The sequence below is a fragment of the Scyliorhinus canicula genome, chromosome 4 (assembly GCF_902713615.1).
Source record: "Scyliorhinus canicula chromosome 4, sScyCan1.1, whole genome shotgun sequence".
Taxonomy (NCBI): domain Eukaryota; kingdom Metazoa; phylum Chordata; class Chondrichthyes; order Carcharhiniformes; family Scyliorhinidae; genus Scyliorhinus; species Scyliorhinus canicula.
The window spans coordinates 224,784,845-224,811,008 of NC_052149.1; the positions used below are offsets into that span (position 1 = coordinate 224,784,845).

The 26,164-nt window shown below is 50.2% G+C and overlaps 1 protein-coding gene across 1 annotated transcript in view; it reads right to left on the minus strand.

Moving 5' to 3' along the window:
* Positions 1-26,164, minus strand: part of LOC119965406 — a 218,882-nt gene that overhangs the window by 130,578 nt on the left and 62,140 nt on the right. Inside the window, exon 5 of the mRNA XM_038796157.1 lies at positions 13,941-14,285. Within this exon, the coding sequence (XP_038652085.1) occupies positions 13,941-14,285 (345 nt within the window). The remainder of the gene's footprint in view (positions 1-13,940; positions 14,286-26,164) is intronic.

Here is a 26,164-nt window from a genome sequence, read left to right on the forward strand (position 1 = left end):
CACTCATTAAGACCACGGTTTTTCCTCTGACGGATGAGGCCCAGTCGGCTTTCAACCGTATCAAGGCCGGCATCATCAAGGCCGCCATGCACGCGGTGGACGAAGCCATCCCCTTTCAAATAGAAAGCGATGCATCAGACGTCGCCCTGGCTGCTACCCTCAACCAAGCGGGCAGACCAGTAGCGTTCTTCTCCCGAACCCTCAACGCCTCGGAAATTCGACACTCTGCAGTCGAGAAGGAGGCACAAGCCATAGTGGAGGCCGTGCGACACTGGAGGCACTACCTAGCTGGTAGGAGGTTCACCCTCATCACCGACCAACGGTCGGTCGCCTTTATGTTTAATAACGCACAATGGGGCAAAATAAAGAACGACAAAATTCTGAGGTGGAGAATAGAGCTCTCCACCTATACGTACGATATTAAATATCGCCCGGGGAAGCTCAACGAGTCCCCAGATGCCCGGTCTCGCGGCACGTGTGCCAACGCGCAATTGGACCGCCTGAGAGCCATCCACGATGACCTCTGCCACCCGGGGGTCACCCGGCTTGCCCACTTCATCAAGTCCCGCAACCTGCCCTACTCCACAGGGGAGGTCACGACCATGACTAAGGCATGCCAGATCTGTGCAGAATGCAAACCGCAGTTCTATCGACCAGACAAGGCCCGCCTAATAAAAGCCTCTGGGCCCTTTGAGCGACTAAGCGTGGACTTCAAAGGGCCTCTCCCGTCCAACAACCGCAACATCTATTTCCTCACCGTCATCGATGAATTCTCCCGCTTCCCTTTTGCTGTCCCCTGCCCCGATACTACCTCGGCCTCCGTGATCAAGGCACTGCGCAGCATCTTCGCTCTGTTTGGTTTCCCCGCTTATATCCACAGCGACCGGGGTACATCGTTCATGAGCGATGAGCTGCGTCGGTACCTGCTCAGCAAGGGCATCGCCTCGAGCAGGACGACGAGCTATAACCCACGGGGAAATGGGCAAGTGGAGAGGGAGAACGCGACAATTTGGAAGGCTGTCCTCCTAGCCCTACGGTCAAGGAGTCTCCCTATCGCCCGCTGGCAGGAGGTCCTACCCGATGCCCTGCACTCCAGTAGGTCGCTCCTCTGTACGGCCATGAACGAGACCCCTCACAATCGTTTGTTTGTCTTCCCCAGGAAGTCCACCTCTGGAGTCTCGCTTCCACCCTGGCTGACGACTCCGGGTCCAGTCCTACTCCGGAGGCATGTGAGGAGCCATAAAACGGATCCCATAGTCGAGAGGGTCCACCTGCTGCACGCAAACCCTCGTTATGCCTACGTCGAGCACCCCGATGGCAGGCAAGATACTGTATCCCTGCGAGACCTGGCACCCGCTGGCTCTCCCACCGACTCAACTGATCCTCCCACCGACCCCCCCACTTCTACCGACGCTCCCGGCCCTACACCGAACGCCGACTTCGACAGCGCCCCCTCCATAGCGCCCCCTGCCCCCCAGCCGACACCGACCACCCTAATCACTCCTGATACCCCCCCCCCTCTCCAAGGCGGACAAAGCTTCAGTCAACCGTGCTCCCGGATAGACCACCATCGGAACCGACCGCATCCACGGCGCCACCACCGGAGCGGCGAAAGTCAGCACGGACTATCAGACCACCACAAAGACTGAACTTATAATTTAAAAACACTTCATCCCCGACGGACTATGTGTTTTTTTTAAACAGGGGGTGAATGTGATGATCGGAATACCTTGCCCCTTTAAGAGGCTTGTGATGATCGGAATACATTGCCTCTTTAAGAGGCTTGTGATGATCGGAATACATTGCGCTTTTAAGAGGCTTGGAACCCTGGGGGACTCCGCCTCTGGCTACGCCCCCTGGGAAACAGTACTTAAGATGAGACTCCATTTTGCGAGCACACTTCTCATGGAGGCTGCCATTGTTCACTGCTTATTAAAGCCTTTGATTACTGACCTAACTTTCGTGTCGTAATTGAGAGTGCCTCAGACAGAGAGCCCATAAAGCAGCGGGAGTTCAGAGAGAGAGTCCAGAAAGCAGCGGGAGTTCAGAGAGAGAGAGAGCCCATAAAGCATCGGGAGTTCAGAGACAGAGAGCCCAGAAAGCGGCGGGAGTTCAGAGACAGAGAGAGAGCCCAGAAAGCGGCGGGAGTTCAGAGACAGAGAGAGCCCAGAAAGCGGAGTGAGTTCAGAGACAGAGGGAGAGCCCATAAAGCAGCGGAAGTTCAGAGACAGAGGGAGAGCCCATAAAGCAGCGGGAGTTCAGAGACAGAGGGAGAGCCCATAAAGCAGCGGGAGTTCAGAGAGAGAGAGAGCCCATAAAGCAGCGGGAGTTCAGAGAGAGAGAGCCCATAAAGCAGCGGGAGTTCAGAGACAGAGAGCCCATAAAGCAGCGGGAGTTCAGAGACAGAGCCCATAAAGCAGAGGGAGTTCAGAGAGAGAGCCCAGAAAGCGGCGGGAGTTCAGAGAGGGAGAGAGCCCATAAAGCAGCGGGAGTTCAGAGACAGAGAGAGCCCAGAAAGCGGCGGGAGTTCAGAGACAGAGGGAGAGCCCATAAAGCAGCGGGAGTTCAGAGACTGAGAGCCCATAAAGCAGCTGGAGTTCAGAGACAGAGAGCCCATAAAGCAGCGGGAGTTCAGAGACAGAGCCCATAAAGCAGAGGGAGTTCAGAGAGAGAGCCCAGAAAGCGGCGGGAGTTCAGAGAGGGAGAGAGCCCATAAAGCAGCGGGAGTTCAGAGGGACACAGGATGAAAGAGCGCAAGGAGAGCGGCAGTGAGTCAGTGAAAGAGCGCGAGGGGACACATTGAGAGCGGCGGGGTGCCAGTGGGAGCAAAGATAATATAAGGCGGGAACCGGAAGTATGACCCACGGACTTCTGGGAAGGATTTTCTCTTAGCCAATAAATTCTGGTGGAGAGGATACCCGAGACACTACACGTATAGGGCGAAATTCTCCGCCCCCCATGACGGGTGGGAGAATAGCGGGAGGGCCTTCCCAACATTTTTGCCGCCCTCCCGCTATTCTCCCCCCCCCCCCGCCGAAGTCCCGACCCGAATCGCTGCCGCCGTTTTTTTACGGCCGGCAGCGATTCTCAGCTGTTAGATGGGCCGAAGTCCCAGCCCTTTACGCCGTTTTTACGAACGGCAAACACACCTGGTCTTGCCGTTCATAAAAACGGCGTGACTAACTCGCTATTAATAACCATGGCACCGATTGGCACGGCCGTACCACGGCCGTGCCAAGGGTGCCATGGGCCCGCGATCGGTGGGCACCGATCGCGGGCAGCGGGCCCGATGCCCGCGCACTACTTGTCCTTCCGCCGCCCCGCAGTATCCATTCACGGGGCGGCTGAGGGGCAAACCGGCCCGCGCATGTGCGGGTTGGAGTCTCCCAAACTGCGCATGCGCGGCTGACGTCATATGACGCGTCAGCCGGCGCTAACTCCGGCAAGCGGGCTTAATGATTTTCGTTAAGCCCGTCTTGCCGGAGCCTACGGCGTCGGGCTGCTAGCCCCGACCGGGGACCAGAATCGGTCCCCGGTCGGGAAGGGGCGCGCTGCCGTAAAACCCGCCCGGGTTTTACGGCAGCTTTACGATTTCTCCCGTTTTGGGAGAATCGCGCCCATAGTGTCTCCCACCCGCCCTCCTCCTCTAACCTAATAATAAGACCCATTGGTGTGAGCAGGTAAGTGCTATATTATATTATTATTTTTTATTTGTTTTATATTTGTTTACCAGAACTTGGTTGAAATTAAGTGGGATGGCAGGGAAGGTAGTGCAATGTTCCTCCTGCAGGATGTTTGAGGTGAGGGATGCCGTTAGTGTCCCTGCTGATTTTACCTGCAGGAAGTGCAGCCAGCTCCAGCTCCTACAAGACCGAGTTATGGTACTGGAGCTGGAGTTGGATGAACTTCGGATCATTCGGGAGGCAGAGGTAGTCATAGATAGGAGCTTCAGGGAAGTAGTTACACCAAAGACTGGAGATTGATGGGTAACTGTAAGAGGGGCTGGGAAGAAGCAGTCAGTGCAGGGACCCCCTGCGGTCATTCCCCTGAGTAACAAGTATACCGTTTTGGATACTTGTGGGGGGGGGGGGGGGGGGGGGGGGGGACTTACCAGGGGTAAGCCATGGGGTACGGGCCTCTAGCACGGAGTCTGTCCCTGTTGCTCAGAAGGGAAGGGGGTAGAGGAGCAGAGCATTAGTAATTGGGGACTCAATAGTCAGGGGCACAGATAGGAGATTTTGTGGGAGTGAGAGACTCACGTTTGGTATGTTGCCTCCCAGGTGCAAGGGTAAGTGATGTCTCGGATCGTGTTTTCCGGGTCCTTAAGGGGGAAGGGGAGCAGCCCCAAGTCGTAGTCCACATTGGCACTAACGACATAGGTAGGAAAGGGGACAAGGATGTCAGGCAGGCCTTTAGGGAGCTAGGATGGAAGCTCAGAGTGAGAACAAACAGAGTTGTTATCACTGGGTTGTTGCCCGTGCCACGTGATAGTGAGACGAGGAATAGGGAGAGAGAGCAATTAAACACGTGGCTACAGGGATGGTGCAGGCGGGAGGGATTCAGATTTCTGGATAACTGGGGCTCTTTCTGGGGAAGGTGGGACCTCTATAGACAGGATGGTCTACATCTGAACCTAAGGGGCACCAATATCCTGGGGAGGAGATTTGTTAATACACTTTGGGGGGGTTTAAACTAATTCAGCAGTGGCATGGGAACCTGGATTGTAGTTTTGGGGTACGGGAGATTGAGAGTAGAGAGGTCAGGAGCACAGATTTGACTTTGCAGGAGGGCGCCAGTGTTCAGGTCGGTGGTTTGAAGTGTGTCTATTTCAATGCCAGGAGTATACGAAATAAGGTAGGGGAACTGGCAGCATGGGTTGGTACCTGGGACTTCGATGTTGTGGCCATTTCAGAGACATGGATAGAGCAGGGACAGGAATGGTTGTTGCAGGTTCCGGGGTTTAGGTGTTTTAGTAAGGTCAGAGAAGGGGGCAAAAGAGGGGGAGGTGTGGCGCTGCTAGTCAAGGACAGTATTACGGTGGCAGAAAGGATGCAAGATGGGGACTCTTCTTCCGAGGTAGTATGGGCTGAGGTTAGAAACAGGAAAGGAGAGGTCATACTGCTGGGAGTTTCCTATAGGCCACCTAATGTTCTAGAGATGTAGAGGAAAGGATGGCGAAGATGATTCTGGAAAAGAGCGAAAGTAACAGGGTAGTTGTTATGGGAGACTTTAACTTTCCTAATATTGACTGGAAAAGATATAGTTCGAGTACATTGGATGGGTCGTTCTTTGTACAATGTGTGCAGGAGGGTTTTCTGACACAATATGTTGACAGGCCAACAAGAGGTGAGGCCATTTTGGATTTGGTTTTGGGTAATGAATCAGGCCAGGTGTTAGATCTGGAGGTAGGTGAACACTTTGGAGACAGTGACCACAATTCGGTGACCTTTACATTAGTGATGGAAAGGGATAAGTATACCCCGCAGGGCAAGAGTTATAGCTGGGGGAAGGGCAATTATGATGCCATTAGACATGACTTAGGATGTGTAGGTTGGAGAAGTAGGCTGCAAGGGTTGGGCACACTGGATATGTGGAGCTTGTTCAAGGAACAGCTATTGCGTGTTCTTGATCAGTACGTACCAGTCAGACAGCGAGGAAAGGGTAGAGCGAGGGAACCGTGGTTTACCAAAGAAGTGGAATCTCTTGTTACGAGGAAAAAGGAGGCCGATGTGAAGATGAGGCGTGAAGTTTTAGTTGGGGCGCTTGATAGTTACAGGGAAGCGAGGAAGGATCTAAAGAGAGAGCTAAGACGAGCAAGGAGGGGACATGAGAAGTCTTTGGCAGGTAGGATCAAGGAAAACCCAAAAGCTTTCTATAGGTATGTCAGGAATAAAAGAATGACTAGGGTAAGAGTAGGGCCAGTCAAGGACAGTGGTGGGAAGTTGTGTGTGGAGGCTGAGGAGATAAGCGAGATACTAAATGAATACTTTTCGTCAGTATTCACTCAGGAAAAAGATAATATTGTGGAGGAGAATGCTGAGACCCAGGCTATTAGAATAGATGGCATTGAGGTGCTTAGGGAAGAAGGGTTGGCAATTCTGGACAAGGTGAAAATAGATAAGTCCCCGGGGCCTGATGGGATTTATCCTAGGATTCTCTGGGAAGCCAGGGAAGAGATTGCTGAGCCTTTGGCTTTGATTTTTAGGTCATCATTGGCTACAGGAATAGTGCCAGAGGACTGGAGGATAGCAAATGTGGTCCCTTTGTTCAAGAAGGGGAGTAGAGATAACCCCGGTAACTATAGTCCGGTGAGCCTAACGTCTGGGGTGGGTAAAGTCTTGGAGAGGATTATAAAAGATACAATTTATAATCATCTAGATAGGAATAATATGATTAGGGATAGTCAGCATGGTTTTGTGAAGGGTAGGTCATGCCTCACAAACCTTATCGAGTTCTTTGAGAAGGTGACTGAACAGGTGGACAAGGGTAGAGTAGTTGATGTGGTGTATATGGATTTCAGTAAAGCGTTTGATAAGGTTCCCCAAGGTCGGCTATTGCAGAAAATACAGAGGCTGGGGATTAAGTGTGATTTAGAGATGTGGATCAGAAATTGGCTAGTTGAAAGAAGACAGAGAGTGGTGGTTGATGGGAAATGTTCAGAATAGAATTCAGTTACGAGTGGCGTACCACAAGGATCTGTTCTGGGGCCATTGCTGTTTGTCATTTTTATAAATGACCTAGAGGAGGGCGCAGAAGGATGGGTGAGTAAATTTGCAGACGACTCTAAAGTCGGTGGAGTTGTAGACAGTGCGGAAGGATGTTGCAGGTTACAGAGGGACATAGATAAGCTGCAGAGCTGGGCTGAGAGGTGGCAAATGGAGTTTAATGTGGAGAAGTGTGAGGTGATTCACTTTGGAAAGAATAACAGGAATGCGGAATATTTGGCTAATGGTAAAATTCTTGGTAGTGTGGATGAGCAGAAGGATCTCGGTGTCCATGTACATAGATCCCTGAAAGTTGCCACCCAGGTTGATAGGGTTGTGAAGAAGGCCTATGGTGTGATGGCCTTTATTGGTAGAGGGATTGAGTTCCGGAGCCATGAGGTCATGTTGCAGTTGTACAAAACTCTAGTACGGCCGCATTTGGAGTATTGCGTACAGTTCTGGTCGCCTCATTATAGGAAGGACGTGGAAGCTTTGGAACGGGTGCAGAGGAGATTTACCAGGATGTTGCCTGGTATGGAGGGAAAATCTTATGAGGAAAGGCTAATGGACTTGAGGTTGTTTTCGTTAGAGAGATGAAGGTTAAGAGGTGACCTAATGGAGGCATACAAAATGATCAGAGGGTTAGATAGGGTGGACAGCGAGAGCCTTCTCCCGTGGATGGAGGTGGCCAGCACGAGGGGACATAGCCTTTATTGAGGGGTAATAGATATAGGACAGAGGTCAGAGGTGGGTTTTTACGCAAAGAGTGGTGAGGCCATGGAATGCCCTACCTGCAACAGTAGTGAACTCGCCAACATTGAGGGCATTTAAAAGTTTATTGGATAAGCATATGGATGATAAGGGCATAGTGTAGGTTAGATGGCCTTTAGTTTTTTCCATGTCGGTGCAACATCGAGGGCCGAAGGGCCTGTACTGCGCTGTATCGTTCTATGTTCTATTAGTCCCATTTTGGTTCATGTGCAAGCCATCCAACTATTACATGTCCCACCACCCCCAAAAACAGTCCCAATGTTCCATAAATCTGAAGGATTCCCTCCTGCACCATTTCTCCAGCAATAAATTAATCTGGAATAATGTCCTATTTCTGTACTGGCCAGCTCGTGGCACCGGAAGTAATCCAGAGATTCCTAGTTTCCAGATCCTGTTTTTTAATCTACTTCCTAGCTTCCTCAATTCTGCTTTCATGGTGTTCAGAGATTCCCTCATTACTTTCCTGGCAGTTACACATTCTCTGTCTGTCTGAGCATGCGGATGCTGTGGGGTGACCACACCCTGAAACATGCTGGCTCCCACAATTTTCATCCTCGTGAATGCACCATAGTGCCCCCAGCTGCCGCCCAAGCTTCAAAACCCAGAGCTCAATTACTCCAGCTGGTGGCTTCTCCTGCACATGTGATCATCCAAACCACCAGGAGCGTCTGGTATTTCCCACATATTGCAGGATGTACAAAGTCTGAGTTCCCTCAAGATAAATTAGCTAAATGGATTGTATAGACTAGAAAAAACATATTATTGTTTATGCCAGACAGACAGCCTGTGCACCGTAATTCTATTAAATGAAGAAATGCAGTTCTGAAGTTCGAAAACACTAATGATCTAAAATGTTGAGCTGTATTTACAGTCTGAGCTGAAATCCAGTTATTTTCCTATTGCTTCTATTTTTTCTTAAATTTACATTGCCCCTTTGTTTAATACAGTGTTTTTTTCTAATTCTCAGCTACTTGATAACATTCCCGAACAGCAGTTTCTCACAAACCAATGAATTTGTGTTTCTCCTGTGATGTTAATGACTCTCCTGTATGCATTGCTGACTGCCTGTCCCAGCGACATCCTCTCACACTTTCCTCCAGATGCTGATGACTGTGTGTCCCAGTGCTCTCCCCTCTCACTCTCCCTAAGGTGCTGTTGACTCCCTGTGTCCTCCTCTCGCACTCTCCTTGGCAAAGTTATCCAAATATATCGTTTCAGCTTCCACTATATATATTAATCCCCTCAGATCTACCTTTCCCATCTCTCTCAAACCTGCCATTGCCTCGGTGTTATCACAATCCTTACGTAAATGAGACAAAATAGGCCCCGGTTAAATATCTGGAAGATCAATGTTATCTTCTTTTGTCCGCGCAATGATCTCCATACTGACAGTTCCAGCTCCAGCCCTTCCATTTCTGGGTAATTGATAGAAAACCGGTAAAAAATATCATGAATATGAACAAATGTTAATTTTCATAATCAACATCACTTGCCCTTGAATCATTCACTAGTTCCAATGCACAGGGTATTTAAAAAAAAATCTTTCCAATTAAGGGGCAATTTAGCGTCACCAATCCACATAGTCTGCACATCTTTGGGTTGTGGGGGTGAGACCCACGCAGACAAGGGGAGAATGTGCAAACTCCACATGGGCAGTAACCTGGGGCCGGGATTGAACCCGGGTCCTCGGAGCCGTGAGCCAGCAGTGCTAATCACTGTGCCACCCTGCTGCCCTCGGGTCATTTTTACCCATTTGGCTTTCCTTGGTCTGAGATTCATTCTGTGCTGGATGAGTAAATATTGGGGAAATTAAATTATTATTTTTGATCCCTGTGTCAAACTCTGTTCCCCAATTACTGACTCCATCCTTCTCCATTGCAACAGTCTGATATTCAGCCTGACTGTTTACTAACTGTGGTGATATGCATCAATGTAAATACACAAGGGGTTAATGTAAATACACTACGACTAAGTAAACACGAGAGGGAGCACCAGTGACGTCATGACATGCAGACATACAGCTAATGAACACATAGAATAGGACACAACCAATGGCAGTCAGACACCCAGAGGTGACACTACCACAAGGGGGCATTACACAATCCATATATAAGGACAGGGCACACATGCTCTGTCTCTTTCCACAGGTGACACTTAGAGAGTAGGGCAGGGGCAGATCAGAAGCTTTACAACCACCTCATGGCTTAGAGCAGACTGGTTAGTTAGACTGAGTTACTATGGCAAGATTAGCAGGAGAGTTGAACTCATAGAGAACTGTGCTAATGGTTCAATAAATCACATTGAAATTACTTCAACCTTTGACCTCAGTATCTTTTGGTCAAAGCTGCATCAAGTTGCAGCCTGTGTTATCCCAGAGTACATAACACATCATGGTACCAGTAGTGCTTGTTAATCAAGATAGTTCAACTATAGATCCGTGATTACCAGCAACAGCACAATGACAGCTCCGACACAGAAAGTGATGATATGGTCTTTGAAGACTACGACTCAGACGATGATTTCATCATTGGACGTGGAGACTTCAGTACCAAATCCGAACCGCAATGAGATGTGTTGTACAGTGAAGAATCCAACACAGACATGGACAAGTTCTTCGGATTTGAGGATCCTCAGCCCAGCACAGATGACATCCTAACCCAGAAGTACAGGATTCTGCTGCAGTCTGACGCCAAGAGACAGAGAGCGGTACAAGCCCACAGAGAGCGGCCTGACGCCAATAGACAGAGAGAGGTCCAAGCCAACAGAGAGCGGCCTGACGCCAATAGACAGAGAGAGGTACAAGCCCCAGAGAGCAGCCTGACGCCAATAGACAGAGAGAGGTCCAAGCCAACAGAGAGCGGCCTGACGCCAATAGACAGAGAGAGGTCCAAGCCCACAGAGAGCGGCCCGACGCCAAGAGTCAGAGAGCGGTACAAGCCCACAGAGAGCGGCCTGACGCCAATAGACAGAGAGAGGTACAAGCCCACAGAGAGCGGCCTGACGAACAGTGCTCCACGCACCACAAAGAGTCCCCGACTCCACACAGAGAGTGCTCCACGCACCACAAAGAGTCCCCGACTCCACACAGAGAGTGCTCCACGCACCACAAAGAGTCCCCGACTCCACACAGAGAGTGGTCCAGGCACCACAAAGAGTCCCCGACTCCACACAGAGGGTGGTCCACGCATGACGAAGAGTCCCCGACTCCGCACAGAAAGCGATGACAGACTCCACAGCGAGACCACTGTATGACTCCGTTGAGAGCGCACAGATCGACTCCACAGTGAGATCACTGCATGTCTCCACGCAAGGAACGATGCCAGACTCCACAGAGAGATCGGTACAAGCGTCCACAGCGAGCTCGTTGACAGACTCCACAATGGAAGCAACGCAAGACCCCAGAGCGCAGTTCTTGCATGAACAAGACCATGAAGGTCTAGCAACCTTATCTGAGCAACCAGCAGCAGGCGATGCAAGTCTGCCATGCTCAAGTGCACAGCAAGACGACTATGACAGTCTACCATGCATACGTGAACATCACAAAGACTATGACAGATTATTTGAGATTATTTGAGCCACCCGAAGAAGACTCTGACAGTCTACCCAGTTCATCTAACCAACAAGAAGACACTGAAGGTCTACCCACTGTATGTGCGACAAATGACAAAGGCTTCACAATTCCCATACAAGATGTGCGACATCTCAGCGAGACTGACAGATCTCAGCTAGTATGTACAGAGGCACTCGACAATCAAAGTGAGGCTACTAGTGACTCCAGTGACACCACATTAATTCAAATCTCATCTCCTCGAGCCTCTCAACAAGAACCTGAAATCACTCCAGACGGGGAGTATCCAGAAACCAAAAGTGATTCAGAGGAGCCAGAAAGAGCTCCAGACGGGGAGCATTGACAAGCCAAAGATGATTCCAATGAATCGGTCCTCACTCCAGACAGGGAGTGCCGAGGAATCAGAGACGGCACGCTCAATGAAACAGCAGCTGCCACAAAGAACTCTGATACAAGTAACTTTGTGAAGGGCTCAAATTCTCCACTCGGTGTGGTCTTTGAGCGCAACAAACACAACAACACCTAAAAAAACAACAAAAAAGACAACAACAAGAAGCGTACCAGAGGCAACAAACACAACAACAAGCACGTCAATAACAACAATGACAACAACAATACAGCAACAACTGGTACAACATGGTACAACTCTGCCCATGAAGGACAATGTTACTGCTCAGCTCAGAACAATGGCGAGAGAGCAAACATACCAGACATGTCAACGCTTCTTACCAATTCACGTTTGCTACACTATTAACAAGCAAACCAGCTTTCAGGGAAGATATCATCAAGAATTGCTACCACAAACATACAAAGAAAAGAGTCCAACTCAGACAATGAAGTGATTTGACAATTTGAACACCTCCTGATGACTTCTTGTTTACGTAAACACCAGGACACTGACAGCATTCACAAGGGAATGACAACATCAACATCGACACTTCCATAACAGCACAAGAAAGCCACTCGACCGTGTAAATTCATAGGGCGGGATTCTCCACTACCCGGCGGGGCGGGGGGTGTGTGTGTGTGTGTTCCCGGCGCCGAGGAGTGATGTGAACCCCTCCGGCATCGGGCCGCTCCAAAGGTGCGGAATCCTCTGCACCTTCAGAGGCTAGGCTGGTGTCAGAGTGGTTTGCGCCACGCTAGCCGGCGGAGAAGGGGCTTGGTGCCACACCAACTGGCGCCGAAGGGCCTCCGCTGGCGGGCGTGGGTTGGCTCATGCGTGAGAGCCAGTGTGTGCTGGCGTCATCCCAGCGCATGCGCAGAGGGGATCATCTCCGCGTCGGCCATGGCGAAGGACCACAGCAGCTGACGCAGAGGAATAGAGTGCCCCCAAGGCAGAGGCCCGCCCACGGATCAGTGGGCCCCGATCGCGGGCCAGGCCACAGTGGGGGATCCTCCCAGGGCCAGATCCCCCCGCACCCCCCAAGGACCCCGGAGGCCACCCGTGCCGCCAGATCCCGCCGGTAAGGACCTACTCCAATTTACGCCGGCCGGACCGGCAAAAAATGGATGGCCACTTGGTTCATCGCGGGCCGGAGAATCGCCGGGGAGGCCGCTGCCAGCGGGCATCGGCCGGCATGTCACGATTCCCGCCCCCGCCAAATCCCCGGCACTGGAGAATTTGGCAGCCGGCGGGGGCGGGATTCACACCGCTCCTCGGCGATTCTCCAACCTGGCGGGGGGGTCGGAGAATCTCACCCATGCACTTTGGACTCATAACTATTACAGGGGCTGGTTTAGCACAAGGCTAAATCACTGGCTTTGAAAGCAGACAAAGGCAGGCCAGCAGCACAGTTCAATTCCCAGCCTCCCCGAACTGGCACCGGAATGTGGTGACTAGGGGCTTTTCACAGTAACATCATTTGAAGCCGTCTTGTGGCAATAAGTGATTTTCATTTCATTTCATGTCACTATTCTTTGATCTTGTACAAGTTATGATGACTGTGATGAAGATACATGTCATCACTTATTTACCTGTTTTTGTTCAATTTTTCTTTAACACTGTACAGAAAATATGTAACATGGAAAAAGGGGGGATGTGGTGAAATGCATCACTGTATATACACAAAGGGTTAATGTAAATACACTACGACTAAGTAAACACTAAGGGAGCACCAGAGACGTCATGACATGCAGACATACAGCTAATGAACACATAGAATAGGTCTTGACCAATGAGCATTCAAGGCACCCAGAGGTGACACTACCACAAGGGGGCATTACACAACCCATATATAAGGACAGGGCACACATGCTCTGTCTCTTTCCACAGGCGACACCTAGAGAGTAGGACAGGGACAGATCAGAAGCATCGCACCCACCACGTGGCTTAGAGCATTCTAGTTTGTTAGACTGAGTTATTATAGCAAGATTAGCAGCAGAGTCAAACTCAGAGAGAACTGTGCTAAGGGTGCAATAAATCACATTGAACTTACTTCAAAGTCTGGAGTATCTTTTGGTCAAAGCTGCATCGAGTTGCAGCCTGTGTTATCCCAGAGTACATAACACAACACTAACTTAGGGTCACATTTGACCCAGAGATGAGGTTCATATCTCATATCACTAAGGTAGAAATGGGGCAGCACGGTGGCCTAGTGGTTAGCACAACCGCCTCACGGCGCTGAGGTCCCAGGTTCGATCCCGGCTCTGGGTCACTGTCCGTGTGGAGTTTGCACGTTCTCCCCGTGCCTGCGTGGGTTTCGCCCCCACAACCCAAAAATGTGCAGAGTAGGTGGATTGGCCACGCTAAATTTCCCCTTAATTGAAAAAAATAATTGGCTAATCTAAATTTTTAAAAAAAACTAAGGTAGAAATGAATTATCATGATTTGATCCCAACATTCTGTTAGGAATGACAAAAAATCATAATGATCTCTTTCCAAATCTTGTCCTTACCTTTGATCCCAAATACTTCCCACTGTTTCAGGATTTCCTTACTGGGCTGTGTCTGCCTCCAGGTGAACAATCCCGCAAATTCAAAGGTGGGGTTTCTGAATCTCAGATTAAGGGTACCCCAATCCTCACGGATGCTTTGATAAATGTCTGGGTTATTATTGTACTCATTGCTCCATCGTACAGCCCACCACTGATCCTGTCTGTGAAAAGTTCCCAATTGTTTTGTACTTTGTTGCTCTGAGTGTGGTCTCCATTCCCAGACGATGGAGTCACTTCCAGGATTGTTCGGCCCAGTCAACACAAAGTTCCCTTCCTGATGGAGGAAATAAATTTCATTAGGGCTTCCTGCAAGGAAAGAGAACAAATATTTCAAAATCAGACAGCAAATCTTAATTCCAATTTAGTATTCAATAATTCTGTGGACAATTTGTTTGCAACTGATAATTCAGCTTAATGTAATCCAGCACATACACACTGGAATAATAAACTGCGTCGCTGAAAGAACAGAAGTCGCTGTCCTAATGAGTTATTATAATGGATTGTGATTTCTCAAACATTCTCCCAGTCAAACACACTTTAATCAAAGAAACGTTAGTCAGAGAGCAAAGATGTGGGAGTTCCCTCGGATGTCCTGAGGCAGTGACTCCATGGGAATTTCTCTGGGATATTTGAACTTCCAATGGGCAACTCCCAGGCTCCCTGGGAAACTAAGAAAAAGTCTCCAACTCTGAATTAGAGGGTGGGATTCTCAGGAAAGATTTCCAAATGTGGTAGTGAGCGGGGACTGACCTGAGCTTCCCGGTGCTCGGCCCAGTTAGGCCGGCAACGCAATTCAACGTCAATTGGTCCACTTAACGATGCCTCACAAGCTTTGTGCCACAAATGAAGGCTTGCCAGCCGACCGTGCTCGCCAGCCCCCCACTAACAAGGCTGAGCAGCACTGAAACAGCTCTTGCACAGCCAACCCCAGCCAGCTCACGACAATGGCGCCTAAGAAGCTGGCTCCAAGATTCGGAGATGTAGATCTGGTGCACCACTGCGGAGGGTCCCCCATCCCCATCCACAGGTCCCCCAGCTCTTGCCAAGCACTGAGGTGGCAAGCCCAGTGCCCCGGGCTTTTTACCTGTGAGCAAAGGTAACTACTCACTTCCTCGGATCTCCACAGCAGCCCGACTCCCAGGTCACGTTTTTCAAAAGGAGTACATTTCCACACCAGCGTGACCACTTGCTGGGGAGGCCGCTGAATGACGGCAAGCCATTGGGTACGGGATTGCTCCTGTTAATTGTATTGAAATAGGGCTTAAGTGGTGATAATTGGTTTGTCACCACGCTGCGGCGAGACCCCGATTTCACCAAGGGACAGGCGGTTGCATCGGAAACTGTTTGCCGCCTGGCACTGTTATCTTTTTCCGTCTCTCCTACTACTCACTGGCCTCGTTTCACTCGAGTGAGAACGCAATGTGGCTGAGCAGACTTCGGACAGTTCAGACTTACTTACATGGATAATTACTCAAGAAAAGTGAGACCGATTTAACCAAGTCCAGAATCTGGATAACCAAACAACTGATTCACAGCCACCCCCCCCCCCCCCCCCCCCCCCCCTACAAATGCCTCATACTCACCTCCATGACTCCACCCTTAACCACCCGACTTCCTGATCCCAATCTCCTGCATTAACCTCAAATTTCTCTTCACCTTCTAACATAGACCCTGTTATCACGTTCCGACCCTTTTGCCTCCTTACCATACTCAGCCTCACCGACTTACCTTTGTAGAATTATGGTGTTCAGTAATGTGTGGGCCTGGAGAAACAGTACTGGCCACATGATGATACAAGAGACACATGTCCAATATTCGAGAGGGATGAATGATCATGGCTGAGACTGAGTAACACACATATCTGTATATACTTATGCTTATCCAATAAAACAGTTATCCATGTCTCAGCAATCATTCCTTAGCCATTCACTGTAGCAGCACAGTAGCACAGTGGTAAGCACAGTTTTTTCACAGCTCCAGGGTCCCAGGGATGTACTTCTGAGGCTATATAAGGGGGATCTTATTGAAACTTACAGGATACTGCGAGGACTGGATAGAGTGGACGTGGAGAGGATGTTTCCACTTGTAGTAAAAACTAGAAGCAGAGGACGTAATCTCAGACTAAAGGGATGATCCTGTAAAACAGAGATGAGGAGGAATTTCTTCACCCAAAGGATGGTGAATCTGTGGAAGTCTTTGCTGCAGAAGGCTGTGGAGACCAAATCACTGAGCGTCTTTGAGACAGAGACAGATAGGTTCCAGATTAATAAGGGGCTCAGTAGTTATGGGGAGAACGCAGGAATATAGGGATGAGAAAATTATCAGCCATGATTGAATGGCAGAGCAGACTCAACGGGCTGAGTGGCCTAATTCTGCTTCTATGTCTTATGGTCTTATAATGGGAAGCAGTGGTTAGCACTGCTGCCTCACAGCTCCAGGGATCCAAGTTCAATTCTGGCCTCGGGTGGCTGTCTGTGTGGAGTTTGCACTTTCTCCCCATGTCTGCACAGGTTTCCTCCGGGTGCTCCGGTTTCCTCCCACAGACCAAAGATGTGAGGGCCTGGTGGGTTGGCCATGCTAAATTGCCACTTAGCGTCCAAAAGGTTAGGGATGGTTATGAGGATAGGGTGCAGGTGTGGTCTTAAGTAAGGTGCTCTGTCCAAGGGCTGGTGAAGACTCAATAGGCAAAATAGCTTCCTTCTGCACTGTAAATTCTTTGGTTCTATTCAGTATGACATCCTTTGAACATTTTTGCTATTTCATGATCTTCCCATTGAGTTTTCAATATAAATAATTTATATATTGCTGCAAAAGAGTCACACTGTTTAAGCTTTTCACCTTGCACTCATCTGAACAATCACAAGAATATCAATTGTGAAGGGAACAATAATTTATACCCAATGGAACAGAATGCTAATTGGTTGGCAAGTGGACTCTTATTGATTGAGGTGTTGCCATGGAGAATGCACCAGGGGTTAACTAACTGCCAATCTTTTGTTTAAATTCAACGTTGACCCTGATTGGTTCGGTCATTGCTCTGGAGGATGAACCAGGGATTGACTGACCCCTAAAGCTTTTGTTTTGTTGAAAAAGGCACAATGTGTTGACATGAACGATGTGCAAATATAAATAGCTTCAATTACACATAAGTGAGCCGCACTGCTAGCATGACTGATGATCTTAAATTGGTTGTCAGTCTAGTTCTTAGCACAAGGATTGTTTATCTAATGCTGTCCAATTGTGAAGTCACATTTAATCTTGGCACTTCTCATGGTGGTGGCCTTGGTTCCATCCATTGGTTTTGATGGTATACAGGAGAAACCAATCTGATCAGGGTCACCATTAACCCACAGGATAGCTTAACTGCGTCCGATTACAGCATCAACCACACACAGTGAGCAAATGGCTCGAGGTCTATTTTTGAAATGGCCCAAAGGCTAATCTTATAACATGTGGAACTGGAGGAATCCAACACATATATTGACCAGTGACGGTGGCATTGTGGTAGATAGTAGTAGAGAATCCGCTAACAGATTCCTCAACGAGCATGTTGAGAAAAGGAAGCTCATTTTACTGTTCCATTTCAAAGGTGAATTTGAGCACAGGATGGAACCGATTAAAATTAGCAAAATACTGTAGATGCTGTAATCAGAAACAAGAGCAGAGGACACTGGAAAAACTCATCAGGTCTGGCAGCATCGATCAGGAGAGAAACAGAGTTAACGTTTCGAGTCATAGACTCTTCATCAGAACTGAGAGGAAGGAGAATGTGTTAGAGCGATAGAAATTGCAACAAAAAGAAGCAACTTTAAGAACAAGCTACAGATGACCTGGTGTCAGTTTGCAGTTTCTGTTGTTCGAACGCATTCTCTCTCCTCCCCATTCTGACAAAGAGTCTATGACACAAAATGGTAACTCTGTCTCTCTCCTGACAGATGCTGTCAGACCCGCTGAGTTTTTCAAGTTTCTCTAGTCTTGTGATAGTTCACAGAGTTTCATAGAATTTACAGTGCAGAGGGAGGCCATTCGGCCCATCAAGTCTGCACTGTCCTTTACAAAGAGCACCCTACTCAAGCCCATGTCTCTACCCTATCCCCGTAACCCCTACTTAATCTTTTTGGCCACTAAGGGCAATGGCCAATCCACCTAACCCGCACACCTTTGGACTGTGGGAGGGAACCGGAGCACCCGGAGGAAACCCACGCAGTCACGGAGAGACCGTGCCGACTCCGCAGACAGACAGTTGACCCAAGCCGGAAATCGAACCTGGGACCCTGGAGCTGTGAAGGAACTGGGGCTAACCACTATGCTACCGTGCCGCCCCAATGATGGAGCCCATTAACATGTGTAAGGAAATCCTTGCAGGTAGCAGCAGATTCAAATGTGGCAAATTCATCATCTATGTTTCGGAAATTTTCAAAGGTAGGTTCGGTGTCATTCTATAGAAGATACATTCCTCATGGAAACCAACAAAGATGTTTGCAAGAGAGGGCATTACTGGTGCTCCTGATAGATGCATCACCATCTATTTGGAATGCATTGTGCTTTACAACTGAACTCAACTACATTATTTGTTGTTCAATGAATTCAGATTCAGACAATGACAACACATCTACATCACCCTGATATAGTGACCTAGTGCAATTCTGTATAGCTTCCTCGAACGGTACATTGACAAACATGCTTGCAGCATCAAAGGAGCACATGAACATGGTGTTGATATCGATATACAAGTCCTGTAGTGTTTAGCACTGTTACTTCACAGCACCAGACACACGGTTTCAATTCCCGCCTTGGGTCACAGTCTGTGCGGAGTCTGCACATTCTCGCTGTGCCTGCATGGGTTTCCTCCGGATGCTCCAGCTTCCTCCCACATATCCCAAAAGACGTGCTCATCAGGTGAATTAGACATTCGGAATTCTCCCTCTGTGTACCCGAACATGTGCTGGAGTGTGGCAACTAGCACATTTTCACAGTAACTTCATTGCAGTCGTAATGTAAGCCTACTTGTGACATGATTAAAGATTATTACGGTATGTGAAAATTTGTATTTGTGTATGTGAAAAACTCAAAACTGGTTGCAGTAAGAAGTCTTACAACACCAGGTTAAAGTCCAATAGGTTTGTTTCAAACACAAGCTTTCGGAGCACTGCTCCTTCCTCAGGTGAATGGAGAGGTATGTTCCAGAAACATTTATAAAATACCGCACCGACCTTCTCAGAAGACAAACACGGGACACCACTGACAGAGTACCCTTCGTCGTCCAGTACTTTCCTGGGGCGGAGAAACTACGACATCTTCTTCGCAGCCTTCAACACATCATCAATGAAGATGAACATCTTGCCAAGGTCATCCCCACACCCTCACTACTGGCCTTCAAACAACCGCGCAACCTCAAACAAACCATTGTTTGCAGCAAATTATCCAGCCTTCAGAACAGCGATCACGACACCACACAACCCTGACGGGGCAATCTCTGCAAGACATGCCAGATCATCGACTTGGATGCCACCATTACACGTGTAAACACCACCCACCAGGTACGCGGCACATACTCATGTGACTTGACCAATGTAGTCTACCTCATACGCTGCAGGAAAGGATGTCCCGAAGCGTGGTACATTGGCAAGACCATGCAGACACTGCGACAACTAATGAACGGGCACTGTGCGACAATCACCAGACAGGAATGTTCCCTTCCAGTCAGGGAACACTTCAGCAGTCAAGGGCATTCAGCCTCTGATCTCCGGGTAAGTGTTCTCCAAGGCAGTCTTCAGGACACGCGACAACGCAAAATTGCCGAGCAAAAACTTATAGCTACGTTCCGCACGCATGAGTGCGGCCTCAACCGGGATCTTGGATTCATGTCACATTACATCTACACCCCACCACCTGGCCTGGACTTGCAAAATTCCACCAACTGTTCTGGCTTGAGACAATTCACAGCTCTTTAACCTGTGATTATCCCTCTCTCTGGATCTGTAATGATTTGATTACCTGCAAATGCTCGCATTCCAAGCATTGTCCGGCATCTCTGACTTTGTCTATATAAATGTTTCTGGAACATACCTCTTCATTCACCTGAGGAAGGAGCAGTGCTCCGAAAGCTAGTGATTGAAACAAACCTGTTGGACTTTAACCTGGTGTTGTAAGACTTCTTACAGTGCTCACCCCAGTCCAACGCCGGTATCTCCACATCAAAACTGGTTGCAGCAACTTACCGACCCATTTGGCCAATTGGTGTTGTGCCGAACAGGTCACAGATAAGCTAGAGTATAAAAGTATATCACTTTCATGTGTCCTGGGCAGTCCAGACATGTGCAGAAGAGAAGCCAATGCGAATTTCTGGGGATAGACAGTCCACTAGAATCCACTCCAAACCCACTGACTCCCAGAGTTACCTCGACTGCAGCTGTTCACACCCCGCAGCCTGTAAGGACACCATCCCACTCTCCCAGCTCCTTTGCCTCAGTCACATCGGTTCTGAAGATGCCACTTTCCAAAACGGTGTTGCTGACATGTCTTCATTCTTCCTTAATCGTGGTCGGCAAGGCTCAGAACCATTCTGAGCTCTGTTCTCACTCCTTCCCCTTCCTCCCAGAACAGGGTAAGTGTCTCCCTTGTCCTCACTTTTCACCCCACCAGCCTCCGCATTCAAAGAATCATCCTCTGCCAGTTCTGCCAATTCCAGCATGATGCCACCACCAAACATATCTTCCTCTCACTTTCCTAATCAGCATTTCACAGGGACCGCCGGGATACCCTGGTCCACTCCTCCAACACCCCCAACATCTCACACTCTCCCCATCCAATGAAATTACAGAAGTTATTATACCTGCCCCATTACCCCCTCCCTGCTCACCACCTCACACCCTGAACATTCTTTTCATTGAGGCAGCGCTTCACGTGCACTTGCTTCAATCTGGCCTATTGCATTTTCTGCTCCCAATGTGAACTACTCTGCATTAGAGAGGCTAAACACAGACTGGTGACTGCTTTGCAGAACACTCCCAGACCGTCTGCAAGCAGGACCCAGACTTTCCTGTCGCTTGCCATTTCAACTCACCATCCTGCTCTCACGTCCACATGTCCATCCTTGGCCTGCTGCAATGTTACAGTGAAGCCCAGTGCAAACTGGAGGAACAGCAGCTCATCTTCTGATTAGGCACGTTACAGCCTTCTGGACTTAACATTTGATGCAACAACTTCAGACTGTGAACTCTCTCCTCCACCTTCACTCCATTTTATTTCTATCAACTTATTTTCATTTCTTCCATTGATCTGTTTTTCCCTAACCATTGTTCCCACTCGCCTCCCCCCACTCCACTTGGGCCATCTTTCCCTAGTTGCCCTTTAGCACACTGCTCACCTTTATTCAGCCTTTCACACATTCCAATCTCTTTATTGCCACTATCAGCCCCCTTCTTAGCCTTAATCACTCACATTTACATCCCTTTTGTCTTCTGTCCTCAACCTCTTTGCCAATCTCCACCTATCACTGGCCCCCTCTCCAGCTCCACCACTCCATATCTCTCCACAACGGTATACATCTGACCCCATTTCCACTTCTCTCCAGCTTTGACAAAGAGTCATCCAGACTCAAAACATGAGCTCCCTTTTCTCTCCACAGATGCTGTCAGACCTGCTGAGATTGTCCAGTATTTTCTGTTTATGTTTCCAGAGTAATTTGCTTTTAGCCAAGTGTCTATATCAAACAATGAACAAAGAACAATACAGGACAGGAACAGGCCCTTCGGCCCTCCAAGCCTGCGCTGATCACGTGTCCTATCTGGACCAACCACCTGTTCCTTCGATACCTCGTCTGTTCAATTTATCCAGATAAATTTTAAAGATCGTTTATGTATCTGCCTCAACCACCTCACTTGGCAGTGCATTCCAGGCCACCTCCACCCTCTGTGTAAAAAACGTGCCCCGCACATCTCCACTAAACCCTTCCCCCCTCAACTTGAACTTGTGCCCCCTTTTAATTGTCATTTCCGCCCTGGGAAAAAGCCTCCAACTGTTCACCCTATCTATACCCCTAATAATTTTATAAATTTCTATCAGGTCGCCCCTCAGCCTTCGTCTCTCAAGGGAGAACAATCCCAGTTTATTCAATCTCTCCTCACAGATAATACCCTCCATAAAGCCTCCATGTCCTTCTGGTAGTGCACTGACCAGAATTGGACACAGAATTCCAAATGTGAGTAAACCAACGTTCTATATAACTGTAACATAATTTTTGAGCTTTTATACTCGATACCCCCATCCTATGAAGGCAAGCATGCCATATGCTTTCTTTACCACCATTTCCACCTGTGCTGCCACTTTTAAGGACCCGTGGACCTGCACACCCAGATCTCTCTGTGTCTCTATGCTCCTGCTTGTTCTGCCATTTATTTTATAGCTCCCATCTGAATTGGATCTACCAAAATGTATCACCTCGCAATTGTCCGGGTTAGATTCCATCTGTCATTTCGCTGCCCAATTTTGCACCCTATCTATATCCCGTTGTATTCTCTGACAATTGTCATCACTATCCGCAACTCCTGCAATCTTGCTAATCATCCGCAAACTTGCTAATCAGACCTGCTACGTTTTCTTCCAAGTCATTTATATGTATTACAAAGAGCAGAGGTCCCAGTACTGATCACTGCGGAACACCACCAGACACATGCCCTCTGTCTTCTATAGCCAAGCCAATTCTGGATCCATCCAGCTAGTTCACCCCTGACCCCATGTGATCCAATCTTTTGCACCAGCCTGCCATGAGGGACCTTATCAAATTCTTTACTAATGTCCATGTACAGTAAGAAGTTTTACAACACCAGGTTAAAGTCCAACAGGTTTGTTTCAAACACGAGCTTTCGGAGCACTGCTCCTTCCTCAGGTGAATGAGCAGTGCTCCGAAAGCTCGCGTTTGAAACAAACCTGTTGGACTTTAACCTGGTGTTGTAAGACTTCTTACTGTGCTCACCCCAGTCCAACGCCGGCATCTCCACATCAATGTCCATGGAGACAACATCTACAACCCTTCCCTCATCAATCATTTTAATCACCTTCTCAAAAAATTAAATTAAATTACTGAGACAACCTCGTGCAAAACCATGTTGTCTGTCGCTAATAAGTCTTCCTCCTCATTCACCTGAGGAAGGAGCAGTGCTCATAAACTTAGTGTTTGAAACAAACCTGTTGGACTTTAACCTGGTGTTGTAAGACTTCTTACCAATAAGTCCATTCACTTCCAAATGTGTATAGATCCTGGGCTGGATTTTCCATTTCATGGATTATGTCCCCACACCATTGTCAAAACTATGGGGCGCGATTCTCCGCTCTCACGCCGGTTCGGAGAATAGCGGGCCACGCCGATTTTCATGGCGATGCCGGTCCGATGCCCTCCCACTATTCTCCGAACCCTGCACAAACTACAAGTCGGCATTCCCGGCAAAGGCCTCGACAGACCCCCCGACACGACCAGAAGCCCGACTTTTTGGCCCCCCGCTATTCTCCGGCCCGGATGGGCCGAGGTCCCGACGTCATCACGCAATGTTTCCACGCCGGCCAACACACCTGCTTTTCAAGTTCGTCAACCAGTCGTGCTGGCTGATGAGAGCTTTGAGGAGGTGAGCGCACCGCTCAGCGCACAGCTCAGCGACTGGCCACAACGGGGAAGGCATCCCCGAGAACGGGAGGGGGGTCCAGAGCGGGGGGGGGGTGTGGGAGACGGAGGGGGGGGTGTGGGAGACTGAGGGGGGGAGTGGGAGATGGAGGGGGGAGTGGGAGACAGAAGGGGGGAGTGTGGGAGATGGGGGGGGAGTGTGGGAGATGGAGGGGGGGTGTGGGAGACTGAGGGGGGATGTGTGGGAGACTGAGGGGGAGTGGGAGACGGAAGGGGGGAGTGTGGGAGATGGAGGGAGGTGTGTGGGAGACTGAGGGGGGAGTGGGAGACAGAAGGGGGGAGTGTGGGAGACTGAGGGGGGGAGTGTGGGAGTCAGAGGGGGGAGTGGGAGACGGAAGGGGGGAGTGTGGGAGACTGAGGGGGAAGTGGGAGATGGAGGGGGAAGTGGGAGTGGGGGGGTAGGGAGAGAGTGAGCGAGTGACTCGTCCAACCCCGGTTACAAAGTGTCTGCCACCATGCTATGGCGTGCCGGTCATGAGGACACGGCCGCTGGTTGCTTGTGGCTTACGGCCACAGGCCACTGACGCACCGGTGAGGAGGACGTAGTTAACTGCCCGTTGGATGCAGAAAGTGACCAGGGGTTAGGCTGCCCGCGTGTCAGCAGCGCGACCAGGCCACCGGGACACACAGGTATCCCGTGGCAGGCGGCTGCCGAGGTGTCGACTAACCTCCGTCTAACACGTCCCGTTTCTCTGCCCCCCACCACCCTTCTGTAGGTTAGCACGATGTCTGCGAACAGAACGACTATTTTCACCGCAGTGGTTGGGGCCGCTGCACTGCATTTGGAGATGGAGCAGCGTCCACAGCCACAACCCGCAGTGTATGCAGGGCCAGCTGCAGCAGCAGAGGGACGGGCCGAGGAGTTGCCATTCGTCGAGCAGCATGGGGGGGAGGAGGAGGAGGGGGAGGAGGAGAGAGTGAGGGTGCAGCCACGGCGCCAGAGGCGACAACCAAGGCCGAGGGTGTACCGTGCCCGGGTCTCTTTCCTAACAATGACGGACATTACCTGCAGGAGGAGACTCCGGCTGAGTAGGGGGACGGTGACACATATCTGTCACCTCGTGGCGCACCTCGCCCCACGTGGAACGGGGGGAGGACACACGATCCCGGTTGCCATCAAGGTGACGGTCACTCTTAACTTCTATGCGACCGGCTCCTTCCAGTCTCCGAGCAGGGACCTCTCCGGGACCTCCCAGTCATCGGTGCACAGGTGCATCCGGGATGTGACCGACGCCCTCTATGCCATCGCCGATCGCTACATCACCTTTCCCGAGGACCGAGCAAGTCAAGATTCACGAGCTCGTGGATTTGCCAGCGTGGCCGGGATACCGATGGTGCAGGGAGCAATCGATTGTGTTCAAGTCCCCATGCGCCCGCCTGCAGGGGACAGGGAGGTCTTCACAAACAGGAGGGGTTCATACTCCATGAATATCCAGGTGGTATGCGACCCCCACATGACGTTCATGAACATCTGTGCAAGGTTCCCAGGGAGTGTGCATGACTCCTACATACTGGCGCAGTCATACATCCCTGCGATGTTTGAGGGACATCCCCCCCGGATGAGGGGCTGGTTGCTAGGCGACAGGGGTTATCCGCTGAGGTCTTGGCTGGTGACGCCTATACGGAGGCCTCAGACCAATGCGGAAACCCGATACAACGAGGCCCATGCAGCAACCAGGGGTGTGGTGGAGCGCTGCCTTGGCCTCCTGAAGATGAGATTCAGGTGCCTGGACCGCTCCGCAGGGGCCCTGCAGTACCAGCCCGACAGGGTCGCTCACATTGTTGTGGTCTGCTGTGCGCTGCACAACATCGCGATGCAGAGGTGAGGTGACCTGCTGCAGGAGGCGGAGGGAGAAGCCAGTGGCAGTGGTGCCAGCACAGAGGAGGAGGAGGAGGAGGAGGAGAGGGAGGAGGGGGAGGGGGAGGAGGAGGAGGAGGAGGCTGGCGGAGTGGTGGGCGCAGCACGCAGACATGACCCAGGCGCTGGTGATGCCCAGGAGGCGGCACGACGGACCCGGCGAGGATGGCGGGCACGCGACGTCTTGGTGGCAGCACGGTTCACGCGTCGCATGCGACGTCCCCGCTGAACATCAAACCACCACCTGCATCGCCAGTCGTGCAGAGGGTCAACACACAACTGCCACGACCACAAACCCCCCCCCCCCCCCACATCCGCTCTACGTGTACACTGCTCCACTTCGACATCACCCTTACCACTGGGTCCAGACGGTATGGCACAACATTGACGGCTGTGTCAGCGGGTGTGATCAGTGCCATGTGGAATGATGACAGCCCGCTCTGCGATGAGCTGTGAGCTCAGAATCGTTAGAGAGAGTCTGACCCATGGCAATAGCTGAACCATCCACCTTGGTGGCCGCTGAGTTCGTCACGGACACTCCATCACGTGCCGCGTGGGGTAGCTGTGGGAGGGGGTGGGGGGATGGGCAGGGACTGCACACCCGGCACCGAAGTTTCACTGCTCGTCAACCCCAGCGACACTCGGTCA